Source organism: Microtus pennsylvanicus, chromosome 17 (genome assembly GCF_037038515.1).
Source record: "Microtus pennsylvanicus isolate mMicPen1 chromosome 17, mMicPen1.hap1, whole genome shotgun sequence".
Lineage (NCBI taxonomy): Eukaryota > Metazoa > Chordata > Mammalia > Rodentia > Cricetidae > Microtus > Microtus pennsylvanicus.
Window position 1 is genome coordinate 34,386,504 of NC_134595.1, and position 22,420 is coordinate 34,408,923.

General features: G+C 47.9%; 1 protein-coding gene across 2 annotated transcripts in view; it reads right to left on the minus strand.

Annotated features, from left to right (window-relative positions):
- The window catches only part of Armc9 (armadillo repeat containing 9), a 114,243-nt gene that overhangs the window by 64,075 nt on the left and 27,748 nt on the right, over positions 1-22,420 (minus strand). For both annotated transcript variants that reach the window (XM_075951459.1, XM_075951461.1), the window contains exons 9-14: positions 20,922-21,020; positions 11,273-11,307; positions 9,895-10,006; positions 7,753-7,845; positions 2,604-2,694; positions 29-152 (exon numbers count right to left, since the gene is read on the minus strand). In XM_075951459.1, coding sequence (XP_075807574.1) covers positions 29-152; positions 2,604-2,694; positions 7,753-7,845; positions 9,895-10,006; positions 11,273-11,307; positions 20,922-21,020 — 554 coding nt within the window. The remainder of the gene's footprint in view (positions 1-28; positions 153-2,603; positions 2,695-7,752; positions 7,846-9,894; positions 10,007-11,272; positions 11,308-20,921; positions 21,021-22,420) is intronic.

The following is a 22,420-nucleotide window of genomic DNA, read 5'->3' on the forward strand; positions in this document are numbered from 1 at the left end:
AGAGACTGACCAATGGCATGGTCCTCACCTGAGGCTGAACTTCTGCAAGGCCCCAAGGACATTCTCACGAGTGATGACGTCCTTGTCTTCTTCCTTCAGCCTTCCCTCCAGCATGCGCAGCACCTTTGTGTTCTGGGCTAGGTAGAGTCGACCTAGAGAGTAAAGATGGGCCAGAGAGGAAGATAGGGAAGACGTAAAGAATTAATCTGGGGAAGATTTGCACAGGATACACCAGAAAGTTCTAGAAGAAATTATTCAAGTGTATTTTTTTCCGAGCCAGGTATGGTGGTACATGCCTGCAATCTCAGTACTGGGGAGGCACAGCAGGAGGACTACAAGTTCGTGGCCATGCTAGTACCTGCATAGGGGGATCCTGTCTCAGAACAGAAGCTTACTCAAGCAATGATCTAACCAATAGAAAGCCTTTCTTCCTGGAAGTTAACATCAGCCATCACCGTCTGTGACATCCTGAAACTGAGGGACCTACAGGGAAAAAGGAATGGAGCTATGCTGTGCGTCCCCGGACCTCCACAAGAACTGCTTCTGCCACACTCTCCTGTTCCCTTTGGACACGCTCAGGGCCCGATGGAGGTGGGGCCCTGTCTAGGACACGTTAGTAAGTGCAGACTCACCACTGACCTTTCATAGATTTCTGCATTGACAGATACCAATTTTAAATAGGATTGTTAGATGAAGAGTTCTCAGGTATACACTGGCCTACAATAAGTGTTTGCCAAACAAATGGGATAATGAATTAAATAAACATGCTGAATATCATGTATTCATAACCTGAAAACTTTGTTTATTCACATTGAAAAAAAAACACCTCAAATGAGGCTGGGGGTATGGCACACAATTCCAGCACTCAGGAGGCAGAGGCAGGTGGACTACTGTGAGGTCAAGGCCAGCCTGGTCTACATAGAGAGAGGCAGTTTCAACAATAATTAAAAAACAAAACAACAGCAAAAATCTCACACAAATAAGAATGTAAGGTAATCATCCTGGGTGTGTACAGTGTGTGTGAAATGCACATCTGGGAGTGTGGGAGTGTGGGTGCCAGGTGCACACACATCTGGGAGTGTGGAGTGTGGGTGCCAGGTGCACACACATCTGGGAGTGTGGAGTGTGGGTGCCAGGTGCACACACACCTGGGAGTATGGAGTGTGGTGCCAGGTGCACACACATCTGGGAGTGTGGAGTGTGGGTGCCAGGTGCACACACACCTGGGAGTATGGAGTGTGGTGCCAGGTGCACACACATCTGGGAGTGTGGAGTGTGGGTGCCAGGTGCACACACACCTGGGAGTGTGGAGTGTGGTGCCAGGTGCACACACATCTGGGAGTGTGGAGTGTGGGTGCCAGGTGCACACACATCTGGGAGTGTGGGAGTGTGGGTGCCAGGTGCACACACATCTGGGAGTGTGGGAGTGTGGTGCCAGGTGCACACACATCTGGGAGTGTGGGAGTGTGGGTGCCAGGTACACACACATCTGGGAGTGTGGAGTGTGGGTGCCAGGTGCACACACATCTGGGAGTGTGGGAGTGTGGGTGCCAGGTGCACACACATCTGGGGGTGTGGGAGTGTGGGTGCCAGATGCACACACATCTGGGAGTGTGGAGTGTGGGTGCCAGGTGCACACACATCTGGGAGTGTGGGAGTGTGGGTGCCAGGTGCACACACATCTGGGGGTGTGGGAGTGTGGGTGCCAGATGCACACACATCTGGGAGTGTGGAGTGTGGGTGCCAGGTGCACACACATCTGGGAGTGTGGGAGTGTGGGTGCCAGGTGCACACACATCTGGGGGTGTGGGAGTGTGGGTGCCAGGTGCACACACATCTGGGAGTGTGGAGTGTGGGTGCCAGGTGCACACACATCTGGGAGTGTGGGAGTGTGGGTGCCAGGTGCACACACATCTGGGAGTGTGGGAGTGTGGGTGCACACACATCGGTCAAGTCAGTTCTTTCCTTCCACCTCAGTTTGAAGCAGGGTCTCTCTTGCCGTTCCACCAATACTGTGTTCTCCAGGCTGGCTGTCCCACAAACAATTCTGTCTCCACTTCCCATCTCACCCTAGCAATGCTGGGATCCACATCTGACCTGCTAGTGGGTTCTGGGGATCAAACTCAGGTCATCGGGCATATGCAAGAGCTTTTATTAGCTGAGCTGGTTTGCCTGCCCAGACAATGGCCCTGTGTAAAACTGACTTTTAATTCAGCTACAGCATCTTAATACTTCTGAAATTTTCAAATCCTTTAGAGACTGTAGGAAATTCTAGTGCTTGCTAGAATATGCTTTACTTGTTTCAACAAACTTATTATGGCAAGTAGGAATTATAGAAAATTATCTACTATGCAGTTAAAAACAATTTAACTAAGAGTTATAAAAATCTTGGGTCTTGTAAAATAAACTCCAAAGGCATGAAAACTTGCTCTGACAGAAACTTAGGCAATTATCTTAAGAACTAATTTCCCAAGAGACGTTAGAAGAACAGAAAAAATGAGGAGACCTGGGCTACTTTAAGCAACACTGGGAAACACTAATTTCACAGGCATGCCACGTGGCTTTGCCAGGGATGTTCTGCTTGGAGGGAAATGTCACCTCACCTTCAGCCAGGGATGCCAGGGCGTTGATGAGCCTGGCCATGTACTGCCGCACAGCTTCGCTCTTGGAGTGCAGCAGCTGCAGCACGCTCCTCTGCAGGACGACATTGAGAGCCAGCAGTGAGGGGAGGCAGAGCAGGGACCATGGCCCCCAGGCCTGCCTGACTCGAGGGCAATAGGCTGCAGCCACACACTTCCCCTGCAACTCCTGATTTCCAAACAGTACTTGATGAGACTTGGCAAAAGGAAGTTGCCCAAATTTCTAAGTTTCATTAAGTATGCCAAGCACCTAGAACAACAGGGCACATGTGGTCGCTACTGCTGCTGGCTTTCCACATCTAATTCAGCCCCCTCCAAACATGACAGGACTATAAGCAAATGGCTTTAAAAAAAAAAAAGACAAATTCTGAACAACTGACTAAATACCATGAGAAATGTTGTTCTGGAACAACAATGCAGACCCCGAGGTTATTCACAAGACAGTACTGAGCAAGGGCAAATCCCGAGTTCCTCCACTTATGCTCCAAAAGGCTGAAGAGCTAGGGACAAGGCGTGGGACAATACAAACACAAGACAGAAACAACGTGGCTAGATTGCACTATGCTGCTCCCGTGATCTTCCAGCACAGCAACAGGTAGGAGGTGTTATCATGGGAGCTAACACAGAGTGTCTCAGCACTGGGGCACACCAGATTCTCATGAGCAGGGAGTTACCAAAATACAGACAGGAAGCCATCATGATGGTGCATGCTTGTCACCCAGTACTTGGGAAACAGAGGGAGGACAATCTCCAATTTGAGGTCAGTCCAGGTTATAGCAAGATATTTTCAAAAACCAGTGGCTATAGGGCTGAAGAAGATGGCTCAGCAGTTAAGAGTACTTGCTGCTCCTGTTGGGTTCCTAGCACCCACATGCCAGCTATCAACAATGAACAACTTCAGTTCCAGGGGATCTGATGCCCTCTTCTGACCTCCTCAGACCCTGAATACACATGGTGCACATACAGGCAGACAAATATCTCCCCCCCCCCATACACACACAGACGCACACACACAAACACACACGCGCATACACACACACAAACAAACACAGTGGTTGGATGTAACTTAGTGGTAGAGCACTCCTAACACCCTGTGTTCAGAAAGGAGCGGGAGGGAAGGAGGCTGGAGCACATCAATTCAGGAAAGAGAAACAAGGAGGCATTAGTAGAAGTTTGGGGAAGCAAGACTCCTGTATGGTAGCTCTGTACTGGATGTAGAGGGTTCCAACTGGACTACGCCCAGTGAAAGAGCCACCTGCCATCTCTGACTGTCCTTGTATCATCTTTATTTAGGCAAATTTTCAATGTAGGGTACAATACAGAGAACTTATAGGTTGATGGAGGAAGGTTAAGTAATAAAGAAACTGCTTGGCCTCATAGGTTAAAACATAGGTGGGAGGAGTAAACAGAACAGAATGCTGGGAGGAAAAGGAAGTGAGCTCAGAAGTCATGCAGCTCCTCTCAGGGCAGACGCGATGACACTCCAACCCAGGATGGACATAGGCTAGAATCTTCCTGGTAAGCGCACCTCGGTGCTACACATATTAATAGAAATGGGCCAGGCAGTGTTTAAAAGAATAGAGTTTCCGTGTAATTATTTCGGGTAAAGCTCTAGCTGTGCAGGCGGCTGGGTGCCAGGAACGTAGCCCGCCGCTCTTATTACAACAATAGGTCACCAGGGAACAGCTTGAAGAGTGTTCACAAGTGAACGTGTGCTAACAGGTAACCAAGTCCAGAAGCCACATTCCCACAGTCCAGGGACCCTTCAGACACCCTTGCAAACAATTCTCTCCTGGCTTCTAATATACATTAATTCTTGTCTTGCTTTTTGCTTTTGTGTGTGTGCACATGTGTGCATGAACATGCATGTGGAGCCCAGAGGTGTCTTCCTCATCCACTCTGCAGCTTAGTTTTTGAGACAGGGTCCCTCACAGAGCCTGAAACTCGCTGATTTGGCTAGACTGCTGGCCAACAACCCCCTGGGATCCTGTTTCTGCCTCCCCAGCAAGATTGCCTACCTGCCACCTTCTTTTTTTTTTAATTTTTTATTACTTTATAAATAATACCAATCCAGGGGCTGAGAGATGGCTTGGTGGTTCAGCGCATTGCCTGCTCTTCCAAAGGTCCTGAGTTCAATTCCCAGCAACCACATGGTAGCTCACAACCATCTGTAATGAGATCTGGTGCCCTCTTCTGGCCTGCAGGCATACATGCAGACAGAATACTGTATACTTAATAAATATTTTAAAAAAATAATAATACCAATCCAAATTCCCACTTCCTCCCCTCCTCCCACTTCCCTCCCTCCCTCCCTGCCCTCTTCTTAACCTGGGTGCTGGGAATCTATGCTTGCACTTTACCAGCTGAGCCAGCTCCCAGCCCCAAAACTGCCTGTTCTTAAAAAAACTGTGACTGGCAAAAGTAAAATGTTTGTTACAGAAAACACTGATGCCTGGTTTAAGATCTTAGTCTGAATCTCAGTTTCATCAAATCTGTAATGAGGTGGGAAGACAGTCTCAGTGAGGGGCTGTCTAGATCAGGATGGCCTGTGGGGGATTATCTTAACTGATAGGAAAAGCTCCATTTTAACTGCGGGCAGGCCCAGTTCCTGACCAGGAGATCCCGAGCTGTGTGAGAGTGGATAAGCCAAGCTGACCACAAGCACTCAAACGTCCATCTCTCTGCTTGACTGTGGATGTGACTAGCTGGGTCACGATCCTGCTGTCTAGATTTGCTGGCAAAGATGGACTTAAGAGTAAAAATAAACTCTTCCCCAAGCTGCTTTTGCCACAGTATTCATCTCAGTAACAGAAAATAACCTAGGCTTGGACATTATCTCAGCCCTGAGCCTCGACTCTCTGACTTGTGGAAGAGATATGACCCGGCGTCTCAAGGTGTCAGGATCAACCAAGGTCTCTTAAGGAAAAGTTCATAACAGAATGCTCCGTGCAAAGAAGCTGCTCCTGGATGTCAAGATTTTTTCCTTTCTTCCCCTGGTGGGTGTTACACTGGCTTCTCTGGAGTTAAACTACTTTTAATGTCTAGCTTTAAAGTAGCTAGACAGTCTGGGCTCCACTACTCATTTACTATGTGCAGAAGTTTTAATTTTACAAGGGATTACAGCTAAGAGAGTGCATGAATCTCAGAAGAAACTTTGAACTTTAGACTTTTAAATAAATTTGAAAACTATCATAGACTGGGGACTTTTGAAGTTGGACTGAATTCAGTTTTGCATTATATGGCTACAAGCCTTTGGGGCCAGGGAGTGGAATGTGGTGGTTTGAAAGAAAATGGCCCCCAAATGGAGTGGTACTATTAGGAGGTGTGGCCTTGCTGGAGTGGGTGTGGTCTTGTTGGAGGAAGTGTATCACTGTGGGAGTGGGCTTTGAGGTTTTTTTTGCTCAAGCAATGCTCAGTGTGGTACTCAGTTCACTTCCTGTTGCCTGTGGATCAAGACACAGAACCTTCAGCTTCTTCTCCAGCACCGTGTCTGTCTACATGTTACCATGCCCCACCATGACGATAACGGACTAAATCCCTGAAACTGTAAGCCACCCCCTTTTAATGTTTTCCTTTGTAAGAGCTGTTGTGGTCATGGCGTCTCTTCACAGCACTAGAAACCCTAACACAGGATATTATAATTTTTAAAAGTTGGGATATAATTTTTAAAATTTGGCTCTTTCTCTCTTTTCTTTCCTTCTTCTCGTTCTTTTAGACAGGGTCTATGTAGCCCTAGCTATCCTGGACTACCATGTAGACTTTTGCCTCCTTCGCTCTGAGATTGGTTTTGTGGCTACTTCTTTATAAAGAAAAGGGGTTGCCTAGAAGTTCCCAAAATGCTAGAAGTTTTTATTTCTTGTGTTTTCGGTTGTGAGCCTGGCCTTTAATGGCTGAGCCATCTCTCTGGCCTAAGTTTCTATTTCTTAATCTAGGTAAGGGAATAACAACTTCAAAATTTTCAAGTATTTTCGATATTAACTTCTGTGAATGGTAAGTGGAACTATGGATTCGGAAAGACAGTATTTCTTGCACTAAGGAAGCAGGCTCTTGAGATGCACACATAATGCTGCAGAGCTAGAACTGTCAGATGTCTACAATGACAGGAGTTCCTTCAGGTTGACGATGCTATGCTACACATTGAACTCTGAGGACCACAAAGGGAGAAATAGCTAGCCAACCAGTTCAGTTTCCCGCCCAAACAGCCTGATCCATTTTGGAGTCATGGTGGCCCAGCATCTGCATTACCAAGGAGTCTTCTGACCCGGCGGGTTGTCTTTAGAGAACTTTAAGTCATTCCTTCTTAGAAACAAACAGAGGTGGGGATGAGCTCTGTTGTATAGTATGCATGAAGCCCTCAGTTTGATCCTCAGCACCAAACCACGGAAACCAGCCATGGGCACAAGTCTATAATCCCAGGGTCCAGGAGATTGTAGAAGCACGCAGTTCAGAAGTTCAAGGTCAGCTTCAGCCCACACAGAAAATATGAAGCCAGCCTGAACTATGTAAGATCCTAATACAAAGGGTTGGAGAGATGGCTCAGCAGTGAAGAACACTGACTAGCTGTTTTTCCAGAGCATAGGATATAATTCTTAGCACCCACTGCGGGCTCACAACTGTGAAGATCTGACACTGCCTTCTGACCTCCACAGGCAGTGCATACATGTGGTATACATACATGCAGGTGCAAAATACCCATACACATAAGATTTTTTAAAAAATCTTAAAAATAAAAGACCCTAACACAACAACACCTGAACAAAACAAACAACAAATCAAGTAACATGTGCTTGAAGGAACTACAGTCTTCAATGGCGGCAGAGATTGTAGCACTTAGACAAAAAACACTAATGCAACACATTGACTTTGAACTCTGAAAATGGGAGGACGGAAGGGGGCGAGGGAAGATGAACAGAAGAGCTGCAGAGCCCATCAAGGCACCTGGCTTGTTTGGGAATCTCCAGAACTGAAGAGGAGGACAAGAGGTAAACACAGACCTCAAGCAACTGATAAGCTCATACTCAAAAGTCAGCACACTGACAATCAAGAGAAACCAAAGCCTCAAGTCTGCTAAGTGCTTCCCTACTGCAGAAGGCCCTGGCCCCCTCTTACTGACCTGGTTGTGGCTGTGACAATCCAAGAGGTCATTGCTGATATAGGCTTGCAGGACCGTCTCCCTCTGCTCTCCAGGATGGGACGTGGTCAAGCGCTGCAAAGAAAAACCAAATTACAAACTTCTACAGAGGCAAGAGCTAGGCCCTGAAGGGTGAGCAGATGGTCAACCAGCAGGAAGGAAGGCAAGCGTGTGGAGGGGTTGGGGTGGGTGTGGCCTAGCTCACAAAGTGGGGCCCAGGCTACCTGTAGAAGGCTCTCAATGGCCCTATCCTACAGGGCCTGATGAGCAATGGCTGGGAGGGGGCAGATGGGAGAAAGGTTGGCAAGCTGGTTGGAATTTAGGAAGCCATTAAATCTGCTATGCTGCCGTATGTATTTGTGTGATATCCACAGGAGAAGAAAAAAAGCTTGGGTGGGAAGGTGTGTGTGACGTGCAGGTGCACAAGGCAGTGTATAGTTAGGACAGGAGAAAGCTGCGTCCCTGAGAAATGGGCAAATATGCTTGCTTTTCCAGGAAAAGCTTAAACACCCAGACAAAGGCCAGAGCCAACAGACACAACACACAGGAGGAAGGAGAGGCCTTCAGGGGAGGAAGATGCTGCTGGTTGATCTGATCACCCCTGAAGAGGGGACTGCTGAAGGACTGTGCCAAGAATGTCACATGGGGAATTCCTGAGGAGCCAAGAGGCTGCATGGGGCCCTGGAGAAGAAAACAGGCACAGCCACTGAACACCCGCATGCCTTCCTGATTATCTGGTTAAGACGCCTGCTTTCTCCCAGCAAGAGGCCCAGGGAGTGGGCCGACTGAGCCAGTGCTGGGTGGCAAACTCAGGCAACCAGGTGAGTGTGATAACACCAACAGACACAAGCAAACCAGGGGTGGGGCAGCTCTTGATGATCACTCAGGCTGCCCGCCCACCCTGGTCAGCAAGCCCCTACAAACAGAGCAGGTACCAGGGGGTTCTCCCCTTGGGCCCCAAGTATTCCTCATAGTTCCCAATCAGGCAGAGTCCAGGAAGCACCACCAGATGCTAAGTACCAGTGAGGACTGTTTCCACTCAAAGGTAGGGAAGCTGCTCAAAGAATTCTGGTACCAGTGGATCCTGAAATACAGGGCCCACAAAGGAGCTTGACACTACGCTATCGTGAGTTAGAATACGCTATTTGGTGAAAGGTTTTGGTCAGTAATTCTCAAAGTGAAGTTCAGAACACTCTGGGCATCCCCCCCAACTCTCGGGACTGGAGGGGACATGACTATTCTCACAGAGACTACACTAAGATGCATTCTGCCATGCTCCTGACCACTTTCTCAGACTGTGTAGACGTGACACTAGGGTCTGAGAACCCAGAACCCTCCTCGGGGCACACAATGAAGACAGTTACAGAGATGAACAACGCCACTCTGCACACATTTGGTTTGTTTTTTGAAAACCAGTTATTGCTATTTACAGGGAATGATAAATTCTTAATTTTTCTATCCTAATTTTCTAATCGTATAAATACTGTTAAGAGAAAATCCACATAAACAAAACTCTTTGGGGGCCTCAAAACTTTTTGAGAGTGTAGGGGGGTGGTCTGCAACACTTGAAAACCAACCACTGGCTTCAACTGGTGAACCTAAGGACTGAAGAATGGGAATTCAGATGAGGCCTACCCAGTGGGGCTAACCCAGCGGTCTCTGGAGTTGTGACTGGGCTCTAACAAACATTAAGGCTCCTAGCTGATTTTAGCACCTGACCGGGTAGGGGCTGAACAGCACTGGCAGCCACAGTCCACATGCAGGCAACGGTAACTGACACCAGTACAGAGTGCTTTAGAAAAAGGCCACGGACTACTCAGGAGCTGTGGGTGGAGGTGGAACCTCACTATATAGCCCTGGGCTGGGCTGGACCTGGTGTGTAGACCAGGCTGGCCCTGAACTTCAGAACTGTACCTACCTCTACCTCTGCCAGCTGGGAATAAAGGCACGTGCTCCCATACCTGGTTAGAGCAGCTTTTAACCCCAGGTCTTGGTGGCAAGCAGCAGGAAGGGATCTTTAACAGAGGGGTTATGAGATACCAGCCAAGTTACCAGGTAGCCAGGCAAGAAAAGCAGTGCAGAGTGTTCCCTGTTTGTTTCTAAATTCGAGGGGACGATACCTACCCAGCGCAGAGCCTGCAACAAGAAGGCTTTCAAGCGGTCACTGCCCCAAATCAAATCCTTCTTCAGTTTCTCATAATCCAGGGAGGGCAGTAATGGGACATCCTTCAACTTCCTACTCAGCATCGCAAGTTCAAAGAGAAGAAAAAGGGCAAAGGGACATGTCATTCCATCTCCCGAACTCAGATATTGATGCAGACTCAAGGAACTATCAGTGGCTCAAATGACACCACAACTGTGGGCTCCCAAAATAGACAGAGCCTTCTTCCACCGGGAGCCTAGCATCTAGGCCCCCACCCAGCTCAGCCGGCTCAGCCCTGCATGATGGATTTTATGTAGTCTAAATTTATTTCTTCTTAGATTTCAATGGCATACAAATTTTCTATAATAAGACAAAATGCATACTAGGTTTTGTTTTTGTTTTAGTGTTCCAACAGGGTCTCACTGTGTGGCCGAGGCTGCCCCTCCCACCTCAGCCTCCCAAGTGCAGTGATTACAGGCTGTGTTACTCAAGGCCAAGGCTCACACCCATGCTGACCTTCTGCCTTTGCTAACTGCACAGGGCTTGTGGAAAATGTTAACATTGGGAAGTCTTGGGGGGCTGGAGAGATGGCTCGACAGTTAAGGGAACCGGCTGCTCTTGCAGAGGACCCAGGTTCTATTCTCAGTACCAACATGGCAGCTCACAACCATCTGTAACTCTAATTTCTTTTGGCCTCTGAAAGCACTGTGTGCATGTGGTATACATATGGGTGAGCTGGGACACACACACACACACACATGAACACACGAACACATTTTCAAAAGAGAATTTTTAAAAAGAATTTTTGTAATCATCTATTTACATCTCAAAATTACTATAACAAACTGGGTACGTGGCTAATACTTATAATTTCAGAACCTGGAGGCTGAGGCAGGAGGACAGAATTTATTTCTAGAGAATATCAGAGGAATAAGCCAACAGTTTTTTGCTATTTCATGCTACCTTATAAGAGTCAATATTAAAAGATAAATCTAGTTTAGCATTATTTATAATCATTGGTATTTCCTTCCATATACACATGTAGTTGAATGTTTAGTTCAATTATCTTGAATTCCAGTTTCACATATAGATAGGAATACGGAGCTGGAGAGATGGCTCTTTGGTTAAGAGCACTGGCTGCTCTTCCAGAAGACCTGCATTTGGTTCCCAGCATCCACATGGTGGTCACAGTCATGTGTAAATCCAGTTCTAGGGTATCCAATGCCATCTTCCGGCCTCAGCAGGCACCAGGCAGGCAGGTGATGTATACACACAGGCAAAGCACCCATACACATAAAATAAAAAGTAAGTCAAATTTTAGAACACAATTAATGAAAACTTCTAAGCATGATTACTTACTCAGGAACCAAGGAGGCTCGCAGCATGGTTGAGGCCTGCGGGAGGACAGAACAAACAGACTGTGTTAAACCCCGACGGCAGGGCATCAGCCCTCGCCCCATTAACAGCACAGAAGCAGCCATTTGCAAAGCGTCTGCTGCAGAGTGTGCTCCAAGGCCAGCCTGGTCTACAGAGGGATTCCAGCCCAGCCAAGGCTACACTGAGAAACCTGCCTTGTGGGAAAAAAAGAAAAAGAAAAAATTTACAAGGGGGGGGGAAGTGCTGGCTTAGTGGTGAAGAACACTGCTCTTCCGGAGGACTCAGGTTCAATTCCCAGCACCTCCATGGTAGCTCATAACTGTCTCTAACTCCAATTCCGGGGGATCAGACACTCTCACACAGATATACCTGCAGGTAAAACATCAATACACATAAATAAAGGAAGAATTTACAATTCCCTTTTACCTCGCCCCTTCACCCTGTGTGCAGGCCAGTTCGCCACCTCCTTTATTGACAGTCCCAGTCCCATCCAGCTTATGTGCACTGTACAAGTACACATCATCATGTTTTCTTCACCACAGGCATTGCCAGATTAAATATGAGGAATATAGAGGGATAAAGAAATGTAGCATGAGGTATGTATAGGACAACACAAACCAAATGTAAAAGAAACTCTAGACATTAAGGAATTTGAGTATAGGCTGGCTGTGTGGTAGCGCACACCTTTAATCCCAGCACTCAGGAGGCAGAGGTAGGTGGATCTCTGTGAGTTTAAGGCCAGCTGGTCTACAAAGTGAGTTCCAGGACAGGCTCCACAGATTCACAGAGAAACCTTGTCTTGAAAAAACAAAGCAAAACAAACAAAAAAACAAAAAAGAAATTTGAATATAGGCTGAACTGGTGTGGAGGGTTCTTGTTGATTCTATTTGTTTGTGGGTTATATTTATTTCTTTTCTTTTCTTCTTATTTTTTAATGGTGTTTTGCCTGTCTGTATGTGTAATTTACCTGTATGTGTGTTGTTTTGCCTATGTATGTGAGGGTGTTGGGTCCTGGAGTTACAGACAGTTGTGAGCTGCCATATGGGTGCTTGGAATTGAACTAGGGTATTCTGGAAGAACAATCTACTCTCTTAACCAATGAGCCATCTCTCCAGCCTCCTAGTGTTTATTTCTTAAATCTCTCTGTTAAATGTGGGTATTTTATTTATTGGTGAGACAGTGTTTGGAACTGGCTTCAAAGGACTTGGAGAGAAGAGGATAGACATAGCCAAATGGCAGCGTTTGCCTAGTACCCTCACTCTGCAAAGAAAAAGAGAAGAGGAGGGCGGAATGAAGCAGACCTGAGAAAAACTAAGCAGAGGAAAGAAAGCAACTCAAGGTATGGGGACTTCAAAGAAACTCTACTTCTTTCCGTCCTATAGGCTTTGAGACAGGACCTCAGGTGGCCCAGGCTGCCTCAAAGTCACTAGCTAACTGAGAATGACCTTGACTTCCAGTCCTCCTGACCACTGTGACTGCAGGTTTGAGCCACTACTCCTGGTTTGTGCAGTGCTGGGGATTAAACCCAAGGCTCCACTCACGTGAGGCATTCTACAGGCTGGGCCATATCCTAGCCCAGAAGTGTTGGTCATCACACACAAACACCAAGAGGCTTTCTGAACTTCTGCTGAGCAACCCTGGGCAGGCAGTGGATCCCTACTGTATCCGCTGCAGGCTCTCGAGCCAGTTACGAGCACTGCTGTTGCTGTCTGCATTTGCGTCACTGCTCCATGGCTGTAGGCACCGCAGTGTGTACAGAACATGCAGAGCCCAACAGCTAGCAGGTGACAGCCACAGCAGGAGAAAATCCCTCTCAGTCAGAACTAATCCCTCTACTGAGGCAAGTGGATTTTTTTGTTTGTTTTTATATTTTTTTTGAGGGAGGATTCTCGGTAGCCCTGGCTGTCCCATAACTTACTAGTAGACCAGGCTGGCCTTGAACGCTCAGAGATCCACCTTCCACTGCCTCCCAAGTGCTGGGACTAAAGGTGTGCACCGTTACTGCCTGACCCAACAGCGGATACTGAATGCTGAAGAAGCAAGCCCAGAAAGGATGCCCTTGTTATGGAGGCCTGAGCTGGTCGGAGAGGGTGCTATTTGACTGCCAGGACAGCTGCAGGCTGAGACACAGACTGCAGATAGTGTGCCCAGCCTCCCTGAAAGGTTAGAGGTGGAGTCCCCCTGAGGAAGCGCTGAAGGAAGGCTGGGAAGCTTCTTCAGGACACAGACAGAGGACACAGCAGAACAAGCCATAAAGTAGGTGTCAACTACTGAATCCAGTCAGTGAAAGCTCCAAGGATTCTTAGCTGTGGAGACAAAGGTGAACACTTCACCTCTCCCCAGGCACTGGAAGCCCAGGAGCCCTGCCTTCTCAGCAGGGTGGCCTGAGGACTGGTGTACAGGAAGGACGTGAGGACCAGCTGTAGGCCTGGGACAGCTGCTGGGAACCACCTGAGGACCTGCACCGTCAGGCTGGGAAGGTTATCGGTGGAGAGCTGGAGAGCTCCCTGCAGGTGTGACATCAAGGAAAGTACTCCTAGGGGCAGTTCAGGAGGGAGATAGGCCTTCTACCAAAGTGCCTTGCACAGCAGTGAGCCAGGAATCTCACCAGGCAGCACGCTTCCTAAATCCAAGTTAGTGTATTCTGGGCCAGGTTTAGTCTGCAAACAGTTTTGAAAAATGTGAGCACAAGAAAGGCTGGAAGGGCCAGGCTGCGGTGGCGCATGCCTGGAATCCCTGCACTCGGGAAGCAGAGGTGGATGGATTTCTGTGAGTTTGAGGCCAGCTTGGTCTATAGAGTGAGTTTCAGGACAGTCAGAACTATGCAGGGAAACCCTGTCTCCAAAACAAAACAAACAAAAGCTAGAGGGAAGAAGTGCTTGGCCTATCTAGGAGCAGAAAAGGGTGGCAGCTTGACACCCTCAGCCCCCTGCGGCTATCCAGGCACACTCCCGCCATGCTATGGATACTCCTGAGGAAACTCCAGAGAGGCTCAGACCACAGTGGGACACACAAGGCCTCAGCCTGCAACTGGGGGATCGTCCCTGAGGGACTGTGTAGCCAGAGGAGGTGTGCACAGAAGGAGAGCCACTTTCCCCTCAAGCAAAGGGTCACCTAGCAAAGGGGTGACGTGATTGCTACCACTAAGATACCTGACTCCTTCCTGGGGTACAAAATATAAACAAACAGATACACCTAGAAAGCTGAGTGACCAGCAAGACACAGAGAAGGTCCTAGCTCAAAGCAGGTGCAAACTGGGGACAGTCCCAGCCACACCGAGCAACTAACAGCAGAAATGAGCCTCTTTGCCAGATCCCGATGACCGGTGCACACGGGTGACCTCCAGGTGCTTCACAGAGTGTCACTCTCCACAACAGGAAACAGGGCAGAGTGGATGGTGGGCACGTCAAATGTTTGTGGAAAGAGGCTGGAAGACAACGTCTGCAGCTAGGGAAAGGTCAGAGCTAACGGTCAGTAATGGTACCAGCTGATTAAAGAAGAAAGGTATGAACTGTCTCAGACACATCTGTGTGGAGTAACAGCAAGGGGACAGGATCTCTGCACGTGACTGGCTCACCACACTGAGCCTGAAGTAGAGCCACGTGGCCAGCTGCATGGACCCTTTGAAGACTTAGGGAAGTCACCAGGAGGGGAGGAGGGTACAGATGCTGAGCTTCAGCCAGAGCAAGGACTACACAACAGGAAGAAGAGCCATGTGTGGCCCCGACCTTCAACAGCTGGCCATACAGGTCACCCTGAGAGAGCAAAACTTGTGTGGCCCCGACCCTCAATGACCATGCTGGCCACTCTGAGAGAGGGGCACCACAACCCGTGTGGCCCCAACCCTCAACAGCTACACAGGCCACCCCTATAGCATTTTACCCAAACAAAGGACAGTGAGGATGCAGGTCCCATCCACAGTTCCCATTTCCTACGCCTTTTTGGATTTACTGCTATCATGGAGGTATTTTAACTCACTTCCAATACACCCTCACCTGGAGATGTGGGAAAGGGAGGACTAGTTCCCAGTTGCACTATTTGTCCAAATAAGGATTCATTTCAATGAAAATATCTCGTGAACTCACAGCCCTGAAGGCTACCACTAGGCCTTGGGGCTCACCTAGGGGGGATATGGCTTGTATTTCAACTGGAGAGTTGGCCTGGGCTTTTTCTCAGGGTCAGTCACTCTCTTGGCAAACCCTTGGCATGGGGTGGGAAGGACTGTGCCTCACCTGTCCTCGAGGACTTCTATGCTCATGTGTATCTGGAGAACAGTGGCAGAGTGGTGGTGGTGGGGGGGGGGCACATGCTGTCATAGCCACAGCAGCAGCACACACAGATGTAGCTGCAGCTCCGAGACAGCCACAGGCTGGATGGTCATCTCCACGCCAGAGACCACACTGTCCTCCATTAAAACCCTACAAAGTGCCGGGTATGGTGATACACATGTGTAATCACTCAGGAGGCAGAGGCAGGGGGACCTCTGTGAGTTCAAGGCCACCTTGGTCCACTAGTGAATTCCAGAACAGCAGCAGGACTACACAGAGAAGCCCAGTCTCAAAAAACCAACCAACCAACCAACCAACCAACCAACCAACCAACCAACCAACCAACTGAACAGCAACACCTCCACAAGGTAAGGGCACTAAAAAGCACACTAATAAGGACAGAGAATGCTCTAAAAAATGTAGTTAAGTGATGGTACTTGTCTTTAATCCCAGCACTCGGGAGGCAGAGGCAGGCAGATCTCTGTGAGTTAGAAGCCAGCCTGGTCTACAGTGCAAGTTCTAGAACAGCCAAGATTACACAGAGAAACCCTATCTTGAAAACACACACACATACACACACACACACACACACACACACACACACACACACACACACACACGTAGTTAGGCCAGACAAGGTAGTGCTCACATGGAACCCCAGCACTGGAAAGACCTGAAACAGGATTGAGTTCCAGGCGAGCCTGGCACCTGTCTCAAAACAATAAAACACAAGCACAACAGTCCTATTGAGCTAAAGGCTGAGGAGCAGAAGAGCATGCACATCCATTCTGTAAAGGTCTGGAGGAGGTGTATTTAACACATGCTGTGTGAGGCAGCAGGTAAGCCATGGGAGAAGGGGAAGGTCTGTGGTCGCCATATTTATTCTTAAATTGCTGTTTTCAAGACGAATGTTCAAATAGCCCTAGCCCAAGTGGTTGAGCTGACTCTTGGGCAGGTCACAGAGGGATGAACTAGCATCACGCTCCCTCTGACTGCATGTGACCCGTGTGACCTAAGCACTAGGCGTGCATTCTATCACAGGGGACACAGGGGACACAGATACTCAGAGTTTAGGAGCATTTGCCGCTCTGGTGGAGGATCTGAGTTCAGTTCCCAGCACTGATATCGGGCAGCTTACAACCTCCTGGAATTCCAGTTCTAGGGGATCCAATGCCACATTCACATACACATAATTATTAAGATACAATCATTTTTTAAAACAACGGGGATATAGTCTAGAAAATGCAGGTCCAAGGTTTTGTCACTGTACAGTGATTGTAAGCTGGCATGGTGGCGCACACCTGCAACCTCAGCAGGAGGAGGCAGAGGCAGGCTACACAGGGAGACTGTTTATAGTGTCATGTGATCACCAGAGTGCTCAGGGCTGCTGCTGGTTGGTGTGAAAATGTCACTGCAGCATGGATGTCCTTCCAGAATCCTAGAAAGCCGTCTCATCTCCTGTGCCCAGGGGAGGACTCAGACTTCTTTTACTAGGTGGCTGAGAACATGTGATTTCTATCTACCCCAATTCTGGCCCTCGTAAGGCAAAGATGAGGGAAACTCGGGTTAGGTCAGCCACACAGGGACACAGTGACATGCAGGATTCAGTGCTACAGGACATCTAGGAGACTTCTCTACCTCGGAAAAGCAGAATCTCACCAGGGCCAATCCTGGGAGCAACTAGATCCATCAGCCAGCTCAGACAGGCAGCTTTGGACCCAGCAGTCTGAGAATGAGGAGACAAGGCACAAGAGCCCCCCCCCACACACACACACCACCACCACCTCTCCTGGAGTGTGTGAGGCCTTCTGCCAGAGTCGTCCTTTTTTCTGGGTAGAGGTTTGTGGCACAGGGCACTCGGGACTCACCCTCCCAGCCATTCCTGATGACTGCGGAGTCGGCTAGAGGAACTAAGCCAGTTCTTGCCGGCTATGCTGCCCCCGTGTGGCGGCTCTGTGGTAAGGCCAGCTCCTGCTCATCTATGCTGCCCCCATGTGGTTTCTCTGTGGTGAGAGCTGCAGTCCAGGTTTGGTAGGCTATTCAGACTGATGCAATTCCTGAACTCAGCGTAGGGACCCTCTCTCTCCAACAGGAGCTCTGTCAGTGTTGATGGTGATCTTTACAAACACTCTGATTAGTTCTTCAGTCCAGGTTTCTGGTTCAGAAGAGAATATGTGAAGAAGTCCAGACTGGAAACCAGTGCAGTGAATTTTACAACCACTAGCAGGTTTTAGGTGATTGATCAATTGCCTGACTTGAAGTCCTTTATCCTGTAGGCCTCCCAGGAGGGTGTATTCTTTAAACCTGGATGGCCAACACTTATTTTATATCTTTAAAACAGCGAGTCCTAGCTGGGTGGTAGTAGCGCACACCTTTAATCCCAGCACTTGGGAGGCAGAGGCAGGTGGATCTCTGTGAGTTCGAGGCCAGGCTGGTCTACAAGAGCTAGTTCCAGGACTGGCTCCGAAGCTACATAGAGAAACCCTGTCTCAAACAAACAGCGAGTCCTAAGATTTCTACATACTACATCTCCCATGGTCACATCTTAAGGTACAGACTGCACAGTCCAGTCTCCTCTGTCCCTGTGGAAGGACTGCCCAACATGGCCAGCAGCTCTGAGGACAGCTCCTTGGTACTTAAATGAACATGTCAGCATAACTGATCTGCAAATTGAACACATCCTTCCTATAGAGAACATACGAGCAACCGCCTTATGCCTCAGTACTGGGCTAATTGCTGGCAGCAGTGTTTGACAACCGGGTTTTTTGTTTGTTTGTTTTAACAACATCCATGTGCTGCACAGGAAGCATATAGGCACAATGATCATACACAGAAAATTAAAATTTTAAAAATAAATATTAATTTTAGCTGGGCATAGTGGTGCACACCTTTAATTCCAGCACTCAGGAGGCAGAGGCAGGTGGTTCTCTGTGAGTTCTAGGGCAATTCAGGGTTATAAAAAGAGACCCTATCTCACTGGGCAGTGGTGGTGTACGCCTTTAATTCCAGCACTTGGGAGGCAGAGGCAGGTGGATCTCTGTGAGTTCGAGGCCAGCCTGGTCTACAAGAGCTAGCTCCAGGTCAGGCTCCAAAGCTGTGAGAAATCCTGTGTGGAAAGGAAAAAAAAAAGAGACCCTATCTCAACCCACCCAAATAAATTAATTAATAATAAATAAAAGTAAAAATGTATTTAACATACTCATAAAATCTTTTTAAAAGAACAAACTTAACTTGCTTTTAAATTATAAAGTATGAACACCTGAAAATTTCATTACTTGGACTGGAGAGACGGCTCAGTGGTTAAGAGCATTGCCTGCTCTTCCAAAGGTCCTGAGTTCAATTCCCAGCAACCACATGGTGGCTCACAACCATCCGTAATGAGGTCTGTTGCCCTCTTCTGGCCTGCAGGCATACACACAGACAGAATATTATATACATAATAAATAAATAAATATTAAAAAAAGAAAAAGAAAATTTCATTACTTTTTTATCTTAATTTTAAAGGGCATACAGAGAACGTATAAGCACCTAAGAGTTTACTTCAGGGATGTGTGAGGGCGCACAGGAGTCAGTTTTGGGTGTACTTCCTGGCCATGTGGGTAGCATGCACCATGGTGCTTTGGACACACAGAATATTACCTAATAAAATTTCCTACCCCCACATTATAGCGGCACAGCGAGTCATGAAGCTGCAGTCTCCTTTGTTGGGGCCAGCCTGGGGCCAGCAGTTCGGAGGTGCAGGGACTGCGACAGGCACTGCTCAACCATCCTTCACCCTGGCTTAGCTTCTGTTTCCTGTCATCCATAATCTATTTTTCATCTATATTTTCTCATTTTTCGTATTTATCTTTCAATAAGCCACTTTAAATCTACTTGAGAGTGAAGGAAGCTGTAATTTTGTTTTTAATAGTAAAGACAACCCCTGTTTATGAAGATTTTTTTTTTTAAGATTTATTCATCTATTGTGTACACTGTGTTCTGCCTGCATGTATCCCTGCAGGCCAGAGGAGGGTGCCAGATCTCACTACAGATAGTTGTGAGCCACCATGTGGGTGCTGGGAATTGAACTCAGAACCTCTGGAAGAAGCCAGTGCTCTTAACCTCTGAGCTATCTCTCCAGCCTTGTTTATGAAGATTCTAATGTGAGTGTGTAAATCCTATTTAAAGTTGAGCTGGCCCACAGGGTACCTCTGACCAGGAGCAGGCAGGCCAGAGCTCTAGGATGAAGGTGGCTCCTGAACTCTGAGGATGTCCTTGGGACACTGGTGCCACCAGGGTTAGGAGGCCCTGACTGGACACTGTGCACTTCCAGGTGTGCTGTCCTAGAAGAGGTGCCATTCCCCCGGAACACTCAGCATGGGATGCAAGACCTGAGCCCAATCACAAAGCAATACCAAAACACAAAGAGGGTAGTCTGCTTTGCTTTCTTTGCAGGGGGAGCAGGGGGGTTTGAAACAGGGTTTCTCTGGGTAGCCCTGGTTGTCCTAGAACTCACTTTGTAGATCAGGCTGGCCTCGAACTCACAAGAGATCCACTTACCTCTGTCTCCTGCAAGCTGGGATTAAAGGCTTGCATTACCATGCCCAGCCAAGCTGTAGTCTGGGGACTAGAGTTTCCTCACGTGTCAACATAATGAAAGTCAAAGAGAAGAACAGGAAAATGGTCCAGATGGAAGGAGCTAGAGTCCAGATGACTCACACAGCACGGGTCCCTGCCTGCTGAGGGGTGGCTATGAAGGGCAGTACTGGTTCCACAGAGGAAAGGAAATGGACAGATTAGGTAGACAGAGAAGACAGACAGACAGATATTAAATTTACTGGAGCTGATAATTATGTGGTCGGGTAAAAGACTAGCAATTCTCATCTTTACCTCTGTTTGGTTTGATTTCTGAGACAGTCTCCTACAGCCCACGAGTTTCACCCTCCCTGTGTAATCAAAGCTGATCTCAAATTTGCTATAATTCTTCCTGCGTCGGCCTCTTTTTTTAAATTAATTTATTTCTTATGTATATAATATTCTGAGTATAATATAATATTCTGAGCCATCGTCCCAGCCCTAAGAGGTCTTCCAAAAGACAAAGCAGGGTTTCTATTTGATCCTCCCGACGCCCAGGCCTCAGTGCCCAGGAGCAGCTGCCCTGGGAGATCAAAACAGCATCTTTCCTTGCTCACCCCAACAGCTGACCCTCAGCTGCACCCTCCCAAAAACAGTTTTGTTTTCCTTCTGGGAATTTCCAGACTGCCAAAGACAACTGCATCTGAGTCTCCTGGATGTCACTTTCTCACACACTTTCACTCTCTTTAGTGAGTTCACTCTAAGTCTGGGGGGACCAATCCAGGACACCCCCTCTCATGGCACCTCACCGTCCCAGGCCTTGTGAAGTCCACGCTGTGTGCCAGGCTTTGCCGCATCTGGTTACTGAAGAGGCGGACACAGACGCTCTGCAGGTATTCGGGCGTGATCTGCAAGAAGGACAAGGCCATCAGGTGAAAGGATGCTACCTCAGCACTTCCTATAGGTGAGCTGACGAAACAGCCACACGAGAAAGAGCATCTTACACTTTATCCTCTGTCTGAGTTTCTCTGCCGTGACAAAATCACCTTACTCTGGTATTTGACTGTAACTGTCCTCCACAGTCTCACAGGGAGTGGCACTATTAGGAGGTGTGGCTTTGTTGGAGGAAGAGCATCACTGTTGGGGAGGGCTCTAAGGTTTCCTACACTCAGGATACAGCCCAATATCTCAGTTGATTTCCTATTTCCTGCAAGGTGGAGGACTCTCAGCTATTCCTCCAGCACCACATTGGCCATGATGATAATGGACTGAATCTCTGAAACTGTGAGCCACCCCAATTACATGTTTTCTTTATAATAGTTGCCATGGTCATGGTGTCTCTTCACAGTAATAAAACCTTAACTAAGACACAAAAAGTAACATAGGGAAAATGGGTTTACTTTAGCTCAGTAATCCAGGGTATAGCCAGTCACGTGCAGTCAAGGGCGGAGAGAACGCATGCTGCATGCTTACTACTTAACTTGATTCCTCTATTCTTACATGGTTCAGAATCCAGATCTAGGGAATGGTGCTGTCCACAGTGGGCTGGGTCTTCCCAACCAATTAGTTTAAATCAAGACACTCCATAGACCTGCCTTTATGCCAACCTGATCCAGACAATCCCTCGCTGAGATCTCTCCCAGATGTAGATTGTATCAGGTGGATAATTAAAAGTAATCACCACAACCTCAGAGCTCTGGAGAGGAATTAACACACTGACCCAAGAGATAAAAGTAACTGACTACAGAGGTAGGAGAGATGGCTCAGCAGTTAAGAGCTCTGGCTGCTCTTCCATGGGACCATGGTTCAATTCCCAGCACCTACATGGTGGTTCACAACTGTCTGTGATCCAGTTCTAGGGGATCTAACACCCTCACAAAAACATGCAGGCAAAATACCAATGCACATACAATTAAAAAAATAATTTTTACAAAGTGCTGGAGCTGGTGGTAGCACACACCTTTAATCCCAGCACTCAGGAAACAGAAGCAGGTGGATCTTTATGAGTTCAAGGTCAGCCTGGTCTACAGAGCAAGTTCCAGGGCAGCTGGGCTGTTACACAGAGAAACTTTGTGTCAGGAAGAAAGAAAAAGGTAACTGAATACAGGTAAAATCAGTCGCCCTACTTTGAAGGGTGCCATTCCACCCAGTGCGTTTCAATTCCATGGAAAATGAACGGTTTCTCAGCCGATCCTGTAAGTTCAAGGCACAAAGTAGGTGGCCGGCCACATGCAGTGACAAGAATGGCGCTTCAGATCTGGAGATCTGGGCTCTAGTTTTTGATTGTTGACGAAATGAGCAGCTGCAT